We start from the raw sequence: 19,011 nt of genomic DNA, 5'->3' as shown, positions 1-19,011 counted from the left end.
CATTTCCCTCCCCTACCCATTAGCATAAACACAGGGTCAACTGTGGGAATCTGCACAGGGCCCTCACTTGCTATCTAACTTCTTACACCAAGCTCCACTTGCCCATGCTCCAATGGAACCATCCTTCCCAGTTACACTTGCCTCAGTCCCAGAGCAGGTAGCCCCCAACCCCAAAACACCACACCAAATCCCTGCCCACACGTCATCTCCCAACCTGGGGATTTTGGAAGCCTTGATTCCAGCAGCAGTGGTGAGAAGTCTCATGTCACAAGCAGACCAGAGTGCACCAAGTTAAAACTCCCCACATTCAAGCCAGAGACCAACCACTGCCAACAAAGGGGCAAAGAGAGCCTCTGTAGATGAGGGGCATGAAGCACAAAGCGATCAGGACACAAGAGCAGTGTGAACACAGCACATATTGGAGACACTCCCTGAAGTGCCAGGAACAGGGATCACAACACCTCAGGGCATGACAGAACCTCTTTTTCATAAGGCCATTACCCCCAAAATGGGAGAGGTAGCTGAATTTCCTACACGCAGAAGCGGGCACAGAAACTTAAATGAGAAAACAGAAGAATTTGTCCCAAGTGAAAGAGCAGTCCAAAGCCAATGCTGGAGCTCTAAGTGAAACAGATATAAGTAACATGCTTAATAGAGAATTTAACATAATAAGTATAATGATACTCACTGGACTTGAGAAAAATTCGAAGATATGAGTAAGACCCTAATACAGAGATAAGGAATAACATAGCAGAGAGAAAGGATTCAATAAACAAAATTAGAAACACACTTGATGGAATGAACAGCATAGTGGAAGAAGAAGAGGCATTAATTAATGACTTAAAAGACATAGTATGAAAAGTAATCAAGCTGAACAGAAGGGAGAAAAAAGAATTATGCAAAGGAAGATAGATTTAGGGAAGTCGGTGACGCCATCAAACATAACAACATTCTTATTAGAGGTGTCCCAGAAGAAGAAGAAAGGAAAAAGGGACCAGAAAATTGATTTGAAGAATAGCAGAAAAGTTCCCTAATCTGGAAGGAGGAAACAGCTATCCAGATACACGAGGAGGCACAAAGAATCCCCAACAAAATCAACAAAAGCAAACCCACACCAAGATACATGGTAACTAAACTGGCAGAACGTAACAATATAGAAAACGTTGTAAAAACAGCAAGAGAAAAAAAAAGACAGTCACATACAAGGAAAAACCCATACGGCAACTAAGGCACTTTTCAGCACAAACTTTCCAGGCCAGAAGGAAGTAGCATGATATATTCAAAGTGATGAATAGGAAACATACTCTATCCAGTCAAGAATACTCTACCCAGCAAAGCCAATATTCAAAATGGAAGGAGAGATAAAGAGTTTCCCAGGCAAATAAAAACCAATGCAGGTCAAGACCATTAAGTCAGCCTTGCAAGAAATATTAAAGGCGAATCGGAGTAGAAAGGAGAGATCAAAAGTATCAGTATAAAGGTAGGAAACACAAAAGCGGTAAAAATGAATATTTCTGTAAAACAAATTTCTGTCAAGGAACTCACAAAATAAACGGATGTAAAATATGACACCATATGCCTGAGGAAGAGAGAAGTAAAGTTTGGGTTCAAAGTTAAATGACCACCAACTTAATACAGATTGCTATATGCAACACATGTTATATACAAACCTAATGATGACCACAAAGCAAAACCACAATAAATATGCAAGGAATAAAGATAAAGGTATCCAATATATCATTAAAAAATCATCTAACCATGAAAGAAAGACCAGAAATGATCAGAGAAAATCTTCAGGAACAACCATAAATCAGGCAATAAAATAGCAATAAATGCATATCTATAAAAAATTGCTTTGAATGTAAATATACTATATGCTCCAATGAAAAGACACAGGGTGACAGAATGAATAAAACAAGACCCATCTCTTTCCTGCCTACAAAAAAAACCCCTCATTTTAGAGCAAAACACACCTGCAGATTGAAAGTGAAGGGACGTAGAATATTTATTGTGCAAAAGGATGTCAAAAGAAAGCAGGAGTACCAATAATTATATTGGACAAAGTAGACTTTGAAACAAAGCATGTAATAAGAGACAAAGAAGGACACTATATAATAATAAAGGGGACAATCCAACAAGAAGAGGTAACAATTGTGAATATTTATGTACCCAACATGTGAGCTCCTCAATACATGAATGTTAATAACAAATAGCAAAGAATGACTCAATCATAATAAACAATAGTAGGGGATTTTAACACACCAATTACATTAATGGACAAGATCGTCTAAACCAAAAATCAACAAGGAAACAATGCCTTTAGACACACTGGAACAGATATATTTAACAGATATATTCAGAACATTCCATCTTAAAACAGCCAAATATACATGCTTTTCAAGTGTACATGGAATATTCTGCAGAATAAAACACATATTAGGCCACAAAACAAGTGTCAACAAATTGAAAAAGATCTAAATCACACCATGCAACACATCTGAACACAATGCAATGAAACTAGGAGTCAGCCACAAGAAAAAATGTGAAGATCACAAATAGATGGAAGTTAAATAACATGCTAACAATGAATGGGTCAACCAGAAAATAAAAGAAAAAAAACAAAAAGGTACATGGAAACTAGTGAAAATGAAAACACAACTGTTCAAAACCTGTGGGATGTAGCAAAACCGATTCTAAGAGGGACGTTTATAGCAATACACATCTACTGAAGAAGCAAGAAAAAAAATCTAATAAACAACCTAACCTGATGACTAAGGAAGTTAGAAAAACAACAAACAAAAACCCAAAAAGCAGAAGGAAGGAAATAAAAAGGATTAGAGCATGTATCCGGTTTGAGCAATTCCCTGGCTGTCATTTCTTCCTGGAATTTCTTTTCAGGAGAATTTCGTTTCATCATTTTGGCCTGGTTTCTGTATTTTATGTGTTTTAATAGTTTGTTTTATGTCCTGCACCTTGAGACCTACTATATTAAAAAGGAGTCCTACACTGTCCAGGGCCTGGGACTTCAGGAAGTGTTTTTGGAGTGTATTGCATGCACTGTGTTGTTGTTGCGTATTTGGCTGCGCTATCCCACTAGCCAGGTCTTCCTTACTCTTGGTGGTGGATTGTTTAGACACCATCTTAGACATTCCACCATTGAGACATTCCACCAGGTGCTTTTATTTGTTCATTGAAGCAACTGTGGAAAGAAGGAAAAAGACCGGGACCTGATCCCGTACAAAGAGAAAAATGGAAGAGGCAAAAAAAAAAGACCAAGCAGAGAATCAAAGAAACTATAGGGCTTAATCCAGAAAGAGAGAAAGGCAAATAAAGAAGAAGGAGATATAAAAAAGGTGTAAAAGAATAGAATTAAAATGCCTGATTACACAGACAAACGAAGCAGAGAAAAAAAAGATATATAGAAATATACAGAGAGAGAGAGAGAGAGAGAGAGAAAGAGAGAGAGAGAGAGATGAATTGACCAAAAATCAGGGACGCCTGGGTGGTTCAGTCGGTTGAGCGTCCAGTGTCAACTCAGGTCATGATCTCATGGTTTGTGAGTTCGAGCCCCACATCGGGCTCTGTGCTGATAGCTCAGAGCCTGGAGCCTGCTTCAGATTCTGCGTCTCCCTCTCCCTCTGCCCCTCCCCTGCTCATGCTCTGTCTCTCTCACTCTCAAAAAGAAACATTAAAAAAAATTTTCTTTTAATCAAATCAGAGAATATGAGCTTGATTCCAAAGGAAAAAAAAAAAAGGTTAGAAAGAAAACCAAAGAAAAGCAAAGAAAACAAAGGGCAACAAAGTAGCGTACAAAACCACAGGACAGTAGTCTGTTGATACCTGGGACCATCTCTGCTGGTCTGGAGGAGAGGTTGTCTGGTTCATCCAGTGTGAGTCCTGCTCCAGTAGATAAGCAGTTGCCAGGCACAGCAGGGTAGGGTTTCCTGTCACCAGGCCCTGCCTCCATTAGGAGCCACTGTCCTGTTCCTTGTAGACCCACCACGTTGGCAATGGGGAGAAAAATGGCGATACCCCAGTCTCTCCTCCCTGGACTGTGTTTTTCAAACCTTGCTGTTCAGGGGCGCCTGGGTGGCCCAGTCGGTTGAGCGTCCGACTTCGGCTCAGGTCATGATCCTGCGGTCTGTGAGTTCGAGCCCCACGTCGGGCTCTGTGCTGACAGCTCGAGCCTGGAGCCTGTTTCAGATTCTGTGTCTCCATCTCTCTCTGAACCTCCCCCGTTCATGCTCTCTCTGTCTCAAAAATCAATCAAGGTTAAAAAAAATTAAAAAAACAAACAAAAAACAAAACCAAAACCTCGCTGTTCAGGCACCCCTCACAGAGTAGCACAGGCAGGTAGTTTGCTCTGCTCCACAGTTCTCCTGTGCCTCCTAGGTGCTAGGCTGAGATTCAAAATCCCATGTCTTCAAGGATCATGTACCACATGGACCCAATTCTGGGATAGCGCCACTCCACCCTGCAGATATGGCTGGTGCCTGCCGGGTCTTTAGTCCTTGGGGGAACAATATACATTTTTCCCACAGTACTCAAAGGAGGGGACTGTTCTTTCCCAGTGCACCCCTGATATCTCTACCCGCCCTGGGGCTGACTCCTCTCCCCCCACCCCACCCCCCAGGCGTGTGCACACAGCAGTGGCTCTGGTCCAGAGAATGCCACACACTTTTGAAAACTCTTATCTTCAGCTCCTAAGGCTATTTGCAAAGCAGAGACTGACATTTTCCATATTTCTTGTTCCACAGTTCATGGTCTGGAAAAGGTCTTTCTCTTGTCCTAACACAATGCCACAATCCACAGCTTCTATTTCTCTCCCTTTTGTCTGTCCACAGAAGGGGATCCCTCCCCTCTGTACCCATGCTGTTTTATCTCTCCCAATTCACATACACACTGTCACACCAAGCTGTCTCCTTCCACGTGTGCAGATTTTTCTGTCACTCTGCAGATAGACTTCCTGGGTGTTCCAAGTGTTCTGACCCCAAAACAGCTGTGTTTGAAGGTCAAGTGAAGTCTTGGTCCCCCTACTTCTCCACCATCTTAACCCCTAACTGATATCCTTTGAAAACCCATAATAGGTGGATAACCAGATTTGTTCTAAAATCAGACCACCAAGGTTCAAATCTCTCCTTTACAATTTTACACCAATGTATTTGAGTTCTTTAAGACTCTACTCTTGCAAATCCAAACACTGAAGTTTGCGCAAGGTAGAATGATTGTTAAATGACACTCATCTGGGATGTATCATGATGAAATTGATCATACAAGGATAAAGAGAAGTTTATCTAAATTGTCAAAGAGTAGTGGAGGAAAATACCTAGAAGGTTACTGAAATGGAATAAGACTAAATGAACACTTGATCTCAATATTGGAAGCTTCAAAAATGTGGTGGAAAAAAATTTATCAATGAGAGCTATAAACTGGAGGCCAAGAACCTATATCTAGAGAAGGTATCATATACAAATCTTTACTAAAGAAAAACATCAGTATATTCACGTATTCAAGGTGTATAATCTACATAAGTCTGCTGAAACTACTGGAATCTTTAATCAAACAAGAAAGAAAATGTCATCAGTGGACTTTAGAAGGATGAAGATGAGGGGCACCTCGGTGGCTTAGTAGGATAAGCGTCTTACTTCGGCTCAGGTCACGGTTTCTGGGTTTGAGCCCCACATCTGTGGGGCTATCTGTGCTGACAGCTCGGAGCCTGGAGCCTGCTTCAGGCTCCCTCTCTCTCTACCCCTCCCCTGCTCATGCTCTGTCTCTCTCTCTCTCTCTCTCTCTCTCAAAATAAATAAATAAACCTTGAAAAAAAAAAAGGAAGATGAAGATGATAATGAATACTTGGGGTGTGTGTGTGTGTGTGTGTGTGCGTGTTTGGAACTTTTTTTCGTGTGTTGCACAACGGTTCTTGTAAAAGAATCATTTTATGGGGAAAAACTAATACTGGTATGGTATTAAAAGTACTAGATTATCTCTAAATCATCAAATGAAAACGGAAATTTTTTCTGGGAAATATTATATATAAATGTGTTATAAACAGCTTAACACTTAAACATGTGTCAAAAATATTCCATATATAAGAAACTCAATAAAATGCAATTATATTATACCTCAATTACAATACGACATTTTGGTGTTTAAAAAGTATTGAACTATGGTTGCATTAAATGTTCACTTGTATTCAAAAATATATATATTATGACATATGACATGTTATAAACACCTCATATATATGATGTGTACATGTTACAACATATGCCACATTATATATGATATATATGTCATATATGTGTGCCATATAGACCTTATATGGTATGACATACTATGAATGACATTTTAAATCACCTCATGTACATAATATATGTTATATATATTCTGAGACACATGTGACATACTTTAAAACACCGCATTCTCCAATTAATATTAGAAATAACAATCAAATGTTTACTGTAATCTTAGCTATTTGAATATTAAGAAATAGTCCTAGTTCATTTGTCTGATTAAATGAAAACTTTCCTTGATGATTATTTTCAGGCATTAATTAGAAGGTTAGTTTTCTGTGTAATGTGATGAATGGAAAATGTGTTTCTCTGTGTTTCTTACACTATTTGAATAAATAGAAAAGTAAATTAATGAATGTTTATCTAAAAAAAATCAAACTATTTCCCTACACTGAGTTGGTCTGAGAAGAAAAGGTAGGGCTCTGATTTCTGATGAGAGCAGAAAAGAAAATAAAGAAGATAGATGATCTTAGGAATAAAATCAATACTTTCATCTCTCAATCAAGTTGCTCATTTACATACCAGGGCTAGGATATACATAGTCGGTAGATCATATACATACCCAAATAGATCTATAGAGTTTTATTTATGAAGAGTCTTCATACAAGTTTCTATATCATATGACCCACAAGATATAATTTTAACTTCATTAGCATATCCCAGTCATCTGAATTTTATAACTTCTCTTGTCCTAGAAAACCTGATGCAATGAGTGAAATTAGACTAATAAGAGGATATAATTCACCAGTGAAACAATTCATTTCCCATCTGATTTTTTTCTTAAGGTAAAACATCATTTATACTGTGTTTGTTTGTTTTGTTTTTATTGCAAGGGAATCGTTGTGATTTTCCAGAAATAAAACATGGTAGTCTACACCATGAAAGTAACTATAGACAAAACTTTCCAGTACGCGTAGGAGAAAAATATTGGTATTCCTGTGATCAAAATTTTGTGACTGTTTCACAAAAGCCCTGGGAATATATTCATTGCACACAAGAAGGATGGTCACCAACAGTACCATGCCGCAGTAAGTCAACCTTTATAATTGTATGTGTATAAATATTTCAAATAGTAGAGGGGGAAAACACATAAGTGAATACAATTAAGCTTAGTGTGACTAACATAAGGCCAAAGGATGAATGTTATGAGCAAAAATACCAATATAAGTTTTTCCTTTTATGAAGAGTTCTTCATAAAAATCACACTAAAGATAAAGAGAGAGGCTTTCTGAAAATAACTATATCATTTACAAGGACTTAATTATAAACAATTTTGTACAAATAATTTTTAATTGGCTATTTTCACTGAACTTATGGGTTTTAAAAAATTTTTGTTTCTTATTTTCATTATTTTTAGGACAATGTATCTTCAATCATTTGAAAAATGGAGAGTATCCAAAACAAGGAGTTAAATATTTACAAGGTGAAAATGTAAGCGTTAACTGCAATTCTGGCCACAGTCTTCAAAATGAGCAGACTGTAATGACCTGTACAGAGGATGGCTGGTTCCCTCCTCCTGAATGCATTCCTCTCAGTAAGTAAATGATCTGAGATCCCAGTGTATTATGGTTTTCTAACCCTCATCTATATTGACTGTAACAAAATATTTATAACAACTTTCTTATCTCCCCTATGGAACTACTTAGTTTTATTTTTTCCAAGTGTGTATGAGTGGATATACAAATTTCTTGATACATGTATAGCAAAATAAATGTTTACTGATAGGCATTAGTCAAGAAAACAGTAATGGAAGTACAAGGAAGAAACCTCTAATATAGGGTGACACAAGAGGAAGGAGGTAGATGTGGCGGTGTAGGAGGATCCTAGGCTTACCTCATCCCATGAATACACCTAGATAACTATCAAATCATCCTAAATACCCTAGAAATTAACCTAAAGACCAGCAGAACAAATTCTGCAACTGAAGGTAGAGAACAAGCCACGTCAATGAAGTAAGATGTGTAGAGATTCAGTTTTCTTTCCCAAACTGAGAAGAAACAGATTGTGAACACTGAGGTGGGAAAGGAGTAGTGGTCAGAGGGAATGGTGAGAGACAGACTGAAACACAGGTGAGCACACACAAGAAAACAAATCTCCACAGCAATTGGTTTGGAAAGGGAGAGGGGCCAAATTTTGTGAGCTTTGCAAGCAGTGGGGCTTAAAGCCTAGGGTATTATAAGGACAGTGTACTTGGCCCTGGGAGGCTGCTCTTGGAGAAAAGGCAAGCAAAGAGCCTGTGGGTATACAGCATGGAAACAGCAATCTGAAGAGCACTTGGAGAACACAGTGGGGAGGTTATTTGCTCACCTTGGAGAATATTGCAGAAAGGCAGCCTTCACAGAGACCCCTCTGGGAACAAAGGAACTGGTAGGTACCATTTCCCTCCCCTGCCCTTCAGCATATAGACATGGTCACCTTTGGGAACCAGCACAGGACCCACACTTGCTCTCTAACTTGCTTCTACCAAGCCCTGCCTCCCCATGCTCCAGTGGAATCACCCTTCCCAGTCACACTTGGCCTCAGTCCCAGCACAGGTGGCCCCCAACCCCAAAAGCCCAGACCAAATCCCTGCCCACACCTCATCTCCCAACCTGGGTGTTTGGGGTGCCATGTTTCCAGCAGCAGTGGTGAGAAGTCTCATCTCACAAGCAGACCAGAGGACACCAAGTTAAAACTCACCACATTCAGGCCAGAGACCAAACACTGCCCACACAGGCAAAGAGAGCCTCTGCAGATGAGGAGCATGAAGGACAAAGCGATCAGGACACAAGAGCAGTGTGAACACACCACACATTGGAGACACTCCCTGAAGTGCCAGGCCCTGGGGAACAGGGATCGTGACACCTCAGGGCACGACAGAACCTCTTTTTCATAAGGCCATTAGCCTCAAGAACAGGAGAAGTAGCTGACTTTCCTAATACAGAGAGGCAGGCACAGAAACTTAGACAAAATGCGAAAACAGAAGAATGATCTGTGAAAGATGAAAGATCTGTACAAGGCCAATGCCAGAGATCTAAGTGAAACAGATATAGGTAACATGCCTAATAGAAATTTAAAGTAAAAATTATGAAGATACTCACTGGACTTGAGAAAAAAAGTGGAAGACATGAGTGAGACTCTTAATAAAGAGATAAGGAATAACATAGCAGAGATAAAGGATTCACCAAACAAAATTAAAAGCACACTTGATGGAATGAACAGCAGGCTGGAATAAGAAGAGGAACAAATTAATGACCTAGAAGACCATGTAATGGAAAGTAATCAAGCCAAACAAAGAGAAAAAAGAATGGTGCAAAATAAGAATACATTCAGGGGAGTCAGTGACTCCATCAAACATAACAACATTCATATTAGAGTAGTCCCAGAAGAAGAAGAAAGAAAAAACATGGCAGAAAGTTTATTTGAAGAATTAATAGCAGAAAAGTTCCCTAACGTGGAAGGAGGAAACAGATATGCAGATACAGAAGGCAGAGAACCCCCAATAAAATCAACAAATGCAAACCACACCAAAACATATTGTAACTAAATTGGCAAAACATAGGGATATAGAAAAAATTATAATAGCAAGACAAAAAAAAAAAAAAAAAGGCAGTCACATGCAAGGGAAAACCCATAAGGCCATGAGAGCATTTTTCAGCACAAACTTTCCAAGCCAGATGAGAGTGGAATGATATATTCAAAGTGCTGAATGGGAAACATACTCTATCCAGCCATGAATATTCCATCTAGCAAGGCTATTATTCATAATAGGAGAGTTTCCAAGACACACAAAACCAGTGAAGTTCATGACCACTAAACCAGACCTGCAAGAAATATTAAGGAGGACTCTTTGAGTGGAGAGGAGAGACCAAAAGTGACAGTATGAAGGTAGGAAACACAAAAGCACTCAAGATGAATATTTCTGGAAACAAATTTCAGTAAGGGAACTCACAAAATAAAAGGATGTAACATATAACATATGACACCATATATCTGGAGAAGAGAGGAGTAATGTTTGGGTTCAAACTTATGACCACCAACTTAATATAGACTGCTATATACAAAAAATGTTATATACAAACCTAATGGTGACCACAAATCAAAAATCAGTAATGAATATGCAAAGAATAAAGAGAGAGAAATGCAAAATATCACTAAGAAAAACCCCATCAAACCATGAAAGAGAGAAAGAGAAGAAATGATCAGAGAATATCTTCAGAAACAACCACAAAACAAGTAATACAATGAAAATAAATGCATATCAAAAATTATTTTGAATGTATGTGGTTTAAATGCTCTAATCAAAAGACATAGGGTGACGGAATGAAAAAAACAAGACCCATCTCTATACTGCCTACAGAAGAATCATTTTGGACCAAAAGACAACTACAGATTGACTGGAGATTGACAGTGAAGGGATGTAGAATATTTATTGTGCAAATGGATGTGAAAAGAAGTTGGAGTAGCAATACTTATATTGAAGAAAGTCGATATTAAAACAAAGAATGTAATAAGAGACATAGAAGGACACTACATAATAATAAAGGGGACCCCCCAACAAGAAGATACAACTTTTATGTTGTGGAGTCACAAGTTGGCTGTATAAATATTTAGCCTCAACAAATTCAAAAAGATGAAAGTCACACCATGAATCTTTTCAGAACACAGTGCTATGAAACTATAAGTCAACCACACACACACACACACACACACACACACACACATCTGAAAAGGACACAAATACACGGAAGTGAAAATACACGCTAATAAACAATGAATGGGTCAACCAGGAAATAAAAGGAAAAAAAATACATAGAAACAAGTGAAAATGAAAACATAGCCGTTCAAAACCTGTGGGATGCAGCAAAACTGTTCTAAGAGGGAAATTATCGTAATACAGGTCTACCTCAAGAAGCAAGAAAACAAATCAAATAAACAACCTAACCTGGCACTTAAGCTAGAAATCAACAACAAACAAAACACCAAAAAGCAGAAGGAAGGAAATAATAAAGATTAGAGCCGAAATAAATGATATAGAAACCAGAAAAACGACAGAGCAGATCGAAGAAAACAGGAGCAGATTCTTTGAAACAATTAATAAAATGACAAACTGCTAGCCAGACTTATCAAGTAGAAAAGAGAAAGGACCCAGATAAATAAAATCACAAATAAGAGAGGAGAAATAACAACCAACACCACAGAAATACAAACAACTATAAGAGAATATTGTGAAAAACTATATGCCAACAAACTGGACAATCTGGAATAAATGGATACTCCTAGAAACATAAACCTACCAAAACTGAAACAGGAACAAATACTGAACAGGAACAAAAACTGATACATGAATTCAGCAAAGTCGCAGGATACAAAATCAATGTACAGAAATAAGTTGCATTCTTATACACTAATAATGAACCAATAGAAAGACAAATAAAGAAACTGATCCCATTCACAATTGCACCAAGAAGCATAAAATACCTAGGAATAAACCTAACCAAAGATGTAAAAGATCTGTAAGTTGAAAATTATAGAAAGCTTATGAAGGAAATTGAAGAGGATATAAAGAAATGGAAAAACATTCCATGCTCATGGATTGAAAGAATAAATATTGTCAAAATGTCAATACTACCCAAAGCTATCTACACATTCAATGCAATCTCAATCAAAATTGCACCAACATTCTTCTCGAAGCTAGAACAAGCAATCCTAAAAATGTGTATGGAACCACAAAAGACCCGAAATAGCCAAAGTAATATTGAAGAAGAAGACCAAAGCGGGAGGCATCACAATCCCAGACTTTAGCCTCTACTACAAAGCTGTAATCATCAAGACAGCATGGTATTGGCACGAAAACAGACACATAGACCAATGGAAGAGAATAGAAACCCCAGAACTAGACCCACGAACGTATGGCCAACTAATCTTTAACAAAGCAGGAAAGAATATCCAATGGAAAAAAGGCAATCTCTTTAACAAACAGTGCTGGGAGAACTGGACAGCAACATGCTGAAGGATGAAACTAGACCACTTTCTTACACCATTCACAGAAATAAATTCAAAATGGATAAAGGACCTGAATGTGAGACAGGAAACCATCAAAACCCTAGAGGAGAAAGCAGGAAAAGACCTCTCTGACCTCAGCTGCAGCAATTTCTTACTTGACACATCTCCAAAGGCAAGGGAATTAAAAGCAAAAATGAACTATTGGGACCTCATGAAGGTAAAAAAGCTCCTGCACTGCAAAGGAAATAATCAACAAAACGAAAAGGCAACCAACGGAATGGGAAAAGATATTTGCAAATGGCATATCGGATAAAGGGCTAGTATCCAAAATCTATAAAGAACTCACCAAACTCCACACCCGAAAAACAAATAACCCAGTGAAGAAATGGGCAGAAGACATGAATAGACACTTCTCTAAAGAAGACATCCTGACGGCCAACAGGCACATGAAAGATGCTCAGTGTCGCTCCTCATCAGGAAAATACAAATCAAAACCACACTCAGATACCACCTCACGCCAGTCAGAGTGGCTAAAATGAACAAGTCAGGAGACTATAGATGTTGGCAAGGATGTGGAGAAATGGGAACCCTCTTGCACTGTTGGTGGGAATGCAAACTGGTGCAGCCGCTCTGGAAAACAGTGTGGAGGTTCCTCAAAAAATTAAAAATAGATCTACCCCATGACCCAGCAATAGCACTGCTAGGAATTTACCCAAGGGATACAGGAGTGCTGATGCAGAGGGGCACTTGTACCCCAATGTTTATAGCAGCACTTTCAACAATAGCCAAATTATGGAAAGAGCCTAAATGTCCATCAACTGATGAATGGACAAAGAAATTGTGGTTTATACACACAATGGAATACTACGTGGCAATGAGAAAGAATGAAATATGGCCTTTTGTAGCAACGTGGATGGAACTGGAGAATGTTATGCTAAGTGAAATAAGTCATACAGAGAAAGACAGATACCATATGTTTTCACTCTTATGTGGATCCTGAGAAACTTAACAGAAGACCATGGGGGAGGGGAAGGAAAAAAAAAAAAGGTTAGAGAGGGAAGGAGCCAAAACGTAAGAGACTCTTAAAAACTGAGAACAAACTGAGGGTTGATGGTGGGTGTGAGGGAAGGGAGGGTGGGGAGGTAATGGGTATTGAGGAAGGCACCTGTTGGGATGAGCACTGGGTGTTGTATGGAAACCAATTTGTCAATAAATTTCATATTAAAAAAAAAAGAATTTGGGAGTTCCCCAAATAAACCTTGCCATGTTTATATTAAAAAAAAAAAAAAGGAAGAAAGAAAGAAAATTGAACAGATCAATTACCAGCAATAAATAAATAAATAAATAAATAAATAAATAAATAAATTAAGAGTTAATGCCTATTCTCAAACTACTCCAAAAAAAAAAAAAAAAAAGGAAAAGAAGGAAAAACTCCCAAATTCATTCTATGAAGCAGCACTACCCTGATACCAAGCCAGATACAGCCACCACAAAATAAGAGAACTATAGTATATGTCAATATTTCTGATGAATATAGATGCAAAAATGCATAACAAATACTAGCAATCCGAATCCAACAATAAATTTTAAAAAATTATTCCCCACAATCAAGTCATGTCTGTTCACGACTTATACCCGGTGATTTCTTCCTGAGTTGCAAGCATGGTTCAATATTCACAAACCAATCAATGTGTGATACATCACATCAATCAAATCACATCAATAAAAGAAAAGATGAAAACCATATGATCATTTTAACATATACCAAAAAAACAATTTGACAAAGTATAACATCTATTCGTGATAAAAGATCTCAACAAAGTAGGGTTAGAGGGGACATATCTTAACATAATAAAGGCTATACACGAAAAACCCACAGCAAACATCATCTTTAATGGGGGAAAATTATGAGCTTTCTTCCCCAGGTCAGGAACAAGACAAGACATAAGACGAGGAGGTCTACTCTTCCACTTTTACTCAATAAAGTACTGAAAGTCCTAGCCACAGCAACTAGAACAAAAAGAAATAAAAGGCATTCAACTCGGTAAGGAAGAAGTAAACCTTTCACTATTTGCAGATGACATAATATTCTACACAGAAAACCCAAAAGACTCCACCAAAACGTGCTAGAACTGAAGTGAATTCAGAAAAGCTATAGGATACAAAATAATGCACAGAAATCTGTTGCATTTCTATATAACAATAATAAAGTAGCAGAAAGACATATTAAGAAAACAGTCCCATTTACAATTGCACTAAAAATAATAAACTACCTAGGAATAAACCTAACCAAAGAGGTGACAGATCTTTACTCTGAAAACTATAGAACACTGATAAGAGAAGTTGAAGACAACACAAAGAAAATGGAAAGGCATCCCATGTTCATGGGCTGGAAGAACAAATATCGTTAAAATTTCTACACAACCCAAAGCAATCTGCACAATCAATGCAACCCCTACCAAAATACCAACGACATTTTTTATAGACCTAGAACAAACAAGCCTAAAATTTGTATGGAACCACAAAAGGCCCTGGTTAGCCAAATCAATCTTGAAAAAGAAAAGCAAAGCTGGAGGCATCATAATTCTGGACTTCAAATTAATATTACAAAGATAGTGATCAAGAGCATATGGTACTGGGGCAGAAATAGACACATAGATCAATGGACCTGAATGGAAAACCCAGAAATAAACCTACAATTATACACTCAATTAATTTTTAACAAAGCTGGATTGAATATCCAGTGGGAAAAAGACAATCTGTTCAACAAACGATGTTGGGGAAACTCCACAGCAACATACAAAAGAATGAAACTGAACCACTTTCTTACACCATACACAAAAATAAATTCAAACTGGATTAAAGACCTATATGTGAGACCTGAAATTATAAAAATTCCTGGAAGAGAGTAGAGGCAGTAAGTTCTCTAACCTCAGCCACAGCTTTCTAGATAGATCACCTGTGGCAAGGGAAACAAAAGCAAAAAAGAAGAAACGATTGGGACTACATTACAGTACAAAGCTTCTGCACAACAAAGGAAGCAATCAACAGAACTAAAAGGCAACCTATGGAATGGGAGATGATATTTACAAATGACATGTCTGGTAAAGGGTAGTATCCATAATATATAAAGAACTTATAAAACTCAACACCCCAAAACCAGATAATCCAATGAAAAATGGGTAGAAGACATGAACGGATATTGCTCCAAAGAAGACATACAGATGGGCAATAGACACATGGATGATACTCATTAGCACTTATCATCGGAGAAATGCAAACCAAAAAAACAATAAGATGTCACCTCACAGGTGTTGGTGAGGATGTGGAGAGAGGGGTACCCTCTTGCACTGTTGGCAAGAATCCAAACCGGTGCAGCATCTCTGGAAAATAGTATGGAGGTTCCTCAAAAGGTTAAAAATAGAATTGCTGTAATATCCAGCAATCACACTCCTGGGTATTTACCCAAAGAATACAAAAGCACTAATTCAAAGGGATACACGCACCCCTATCTTTATTGCAGCGTTATTTGCAATAACCAAGATATGGAAGCAGCCTAAGTGTCTACCAATTGATGAATAGATAAAGATAAATGGACTGTTATTCAGCCATAAAAAAGAATGAAATCTTGCCATTTGCAACAACTCGGATGGACTAGACAGTATAATGCTAGGCAAAATAAGTCTGTCAGAGAAAGACAAATACATATGATTTCAGTCATATGTGGGATTTAAGAAACAAAACAAATGAGCAAAGGGAGGAAATTTGAGAGACAGAGAGAGAGAGAGAGACCAAAAAAAAAAAAAAAAAAAAAAAAAAAGGCTCTTAAGTGTCTTAAGTGTAGAGAACAATATGATAGTTACCAGAGGGGAGAAAGCTGGCAGAGGGGATGGGTGAAATAGGTGATGGAGATGAAAGAGTATCCTTGTCATTACGAGCACTAGGTGATGTATGGAATTGTTGAATCACTATACTGTATACCTGAAACTAATATAGCACTGTATGTCAGCCAACCGGTATTAAAATTAAAACTTAAATACATACATGCATACAGTCAATCTAGAAAAAAATAGAGTACAAAGAATTTTGAAAGCAACAAGAAAGAAAAACATGCTTCACATACAAAGGCACTTCTGTGGGAGGTGTTTCTAGTAATACATGCCTACAGTAAAAAAAGAAATGATCTCAAATATACAGTCAAACTGTATACATCAAAAAGCTAGTAAAAGAAGGGGGTACCTGGGTAGCTGAGTTGCTTGAGTGTCCAGCTCTTGATTTCTGCTCAGGCGATGATCCAGGATCATGGGCTTCTACCCCACATAGTGCTCCGCACGTGAGGGTAGAGACTGTTTCAGATTGTCTCTCCCCTTCCCCTCCCTACCCTGACTTGTGATGTCTGTCTAACAAATAAAATGAAAATCTTTTTCATTAAAAAACTTGGAAAAGAAGAAAAAACTAAGCTTAAAATTAGCAGAAAGAAGGAAATGACAGAAATCAGAGCAGAAATATATGAAATAAAGACCAAAAAGTCAAAAAAATAGATACCTACCTTTTTCAAAATGTAGACAAAATTGACAAACCTAAGCTGATTAACTAATTAAAAAGAGAGATCGTATAAATAAAATAGAAATGAACTTGAAGATATTCAACTGATGCCACAGAAATGCAAATGTCCGTAAGAGACCACCATAAATGATTACACACTGACAAATTGGATAACAGAGAATGGATAAGTTCCTGGAAATATAAAACTGACAAGACAAAATCATTAAGAAATGGAAAATCTGAACAAACCAATAACAAGTAACAACACTGAATAATTAATTTAATATATCTCCTCAAAGAAAAGTCTGGGAACAGAAGTATTCACTGGTAATTAAAAGAAGATTTAATACCAATTTTTATTTAACAACTCCAAAATTTTGAGGGAGAGCACTTCCAAAAGTAGTTGACAAGATATTAACTTTAATACCAAAACCAGACAAGGATGCTACAAAAAAAATTATACCCAACATCACTGATAAACATAAATATTGAAATGCTCAACAAAATGTAAACAAACTGAATTCAATAGCACATTAAAAGATTCACACACCATGATGAAGTTGGGTTTATCTATGGGACTCAAGGGTGATTCAACAGATTTAAATCAGTAATATGATATAGCACATTAACAAAATGAAAGGTAAAAATCATATAATCATCCAGATAGATGCACAAAAAGCATTTGACACAATTCAACATCCATTTATGACAAAAACTGACAACAATTAGGTATTGAAGAAATGTACATCAACATAATGAAGACCATAAATAAGAAGCCCATAACTAACATCACATTTGATGAAAAGCTAAAAGGTTTCCTCAAGGATCAGGAAATATACAAAGATACCCACTCTCATCAGTGTTGAAAAAGGGAAATAAAATGTATCCAAATAAGAAATAAAGAAGTAAAGAGGCACCTGGGTGGCTCAGTCGGTTAAGCATCCGACTTATGCTCAGGTCACGATTTCATGGTTCATGGGTTCGAGCCCCACATTGGGTGCTGTGCTGACAGCTCAGAGCCTGGAGCCTGCTTCAGATTCTGTGTCTCATTCTCTCTCTGCCCCTCCCCGACTTGTGCTCTGTCTCTCTCTGTCTCTCAAAAATAAATAAATGTAAAACATAAAAATAAAAAATAAACAAGTAAAATTAGCTCTGTGTGCATATGATGTATTCTGTAGGGAAAACACTAAAGACTCCACAACAACAACAACAACAACAACAACAACAACATCAACAAAACCTGTTAGAATTAATAAATGAATTCAGTAAAGTTGTAGGATACAAAATCAATATAGAAAAATCTGCTGTATTTCTGAACACTAATAATGAACTATCAGAAAGAGAAATTAAAATAAGTTTTCATGAGATGTGGGTGTTACCTAATTCTGGAGGTTTCAAGGGCCAAAAATAATCTTTCAGGAGTAAAATATAGATCAAAGCTAGAGAGATTCTCTTCTATCAGAAAACAAAGTAAAACAATTTTTTGTATATTGTTTCAAGTACAAGATGGTTTCCAATTTTAGAGTTAACCCTCAAATGGAAAAAATAATTGACATTATCAATCGTAAGAATTACTTATAAATTAATTAAAAGTACTATTTTATAAAGATGTGTATGAATGTTATACACAGTTATGTAATCCAGAAAACTTGAGGTAGTGGCGTTTAATCCCGAATTCTGTGTTTCAATGCCAATATGATAAATAGGAATTCGCCATCTGCTGTCAAGAAAACTCCAGTTTTTAGAAATAGTTGTGTGATGTTTACCTATATGGTGTGATTTAAAGTTGTGCAGTGGCCCAACTGCCTTCAGTATCCTCTCTTCTTTGAAATGTAGTAGGGGCACATGGGTGGCTCCGTAGGTTAGGCATCCGACTCTTGATTGTAGCTCAGCTCATGATCTCACAGTTTGTGGCATTGAGCCCCACAGCAGGCTCTGCCCTGACACCTGGGAGCCTGCTTGGGATTTCTCTCTCTCTCTCTCTCTCTCTCTCTCTCTCTCTCTCTCTCTCCCCCTCTCCCTCTCCCTCTCCCCCCCTCCCCCTCTCCCCCTCTCCCCCTCTACTGTTTGCACTCTCTCAAAATAAATAAATGAACATTAAAAAAATAAATTCTATTTAAAAAAAGAAAAAAGAAAATGTTTTTTTAAAAAAGAAAGAAAGAAATGTATTGATATTACTAGATTCAAC

At 37.5% G+C, this 19,011-nt stretch overlaps 1 protein-coding gene across 1 annotated transcript in view; it reads left to right on the top strand.

The window, feature by feature from the left end:
- Positions 1-19,011, top strand: part of CFH (complement factor H) — a 199,853-nt gene that overhangs the window by 67,166 nt on the left and 113,676 nt on the right. Inside the window, exons 10-11 of the mRNA XM_030302776.1 lie at positions 7,127-7,321; positions 7,651-7,827. Coding sequence (XP_030158636.1) covers positions 7,127-7,321; positions 7,651-7,827 — 372 coding nt within the window. The remainder of the gene's footprint in view (positions 1-7,126; positions 7,322-7,650; positions 7,828-19,011) is intronic.

This window comes from Lynx canadensis, chromosome F1, assembly GCF_007474595.2.
Source record: "Lynx canadensis isolate LIC74 chromosome F1, mLynCan4.pri.v2, whole genome shotgun sequence".
NCBI lineage: Eukaryota > Metazoa > Chordata > Mammalia > Carnivora > Felidae > Lynx > Lynx canadensis.
This window is presented reverse-complemented; position numbering and strand designations above follow the sequence as displayed.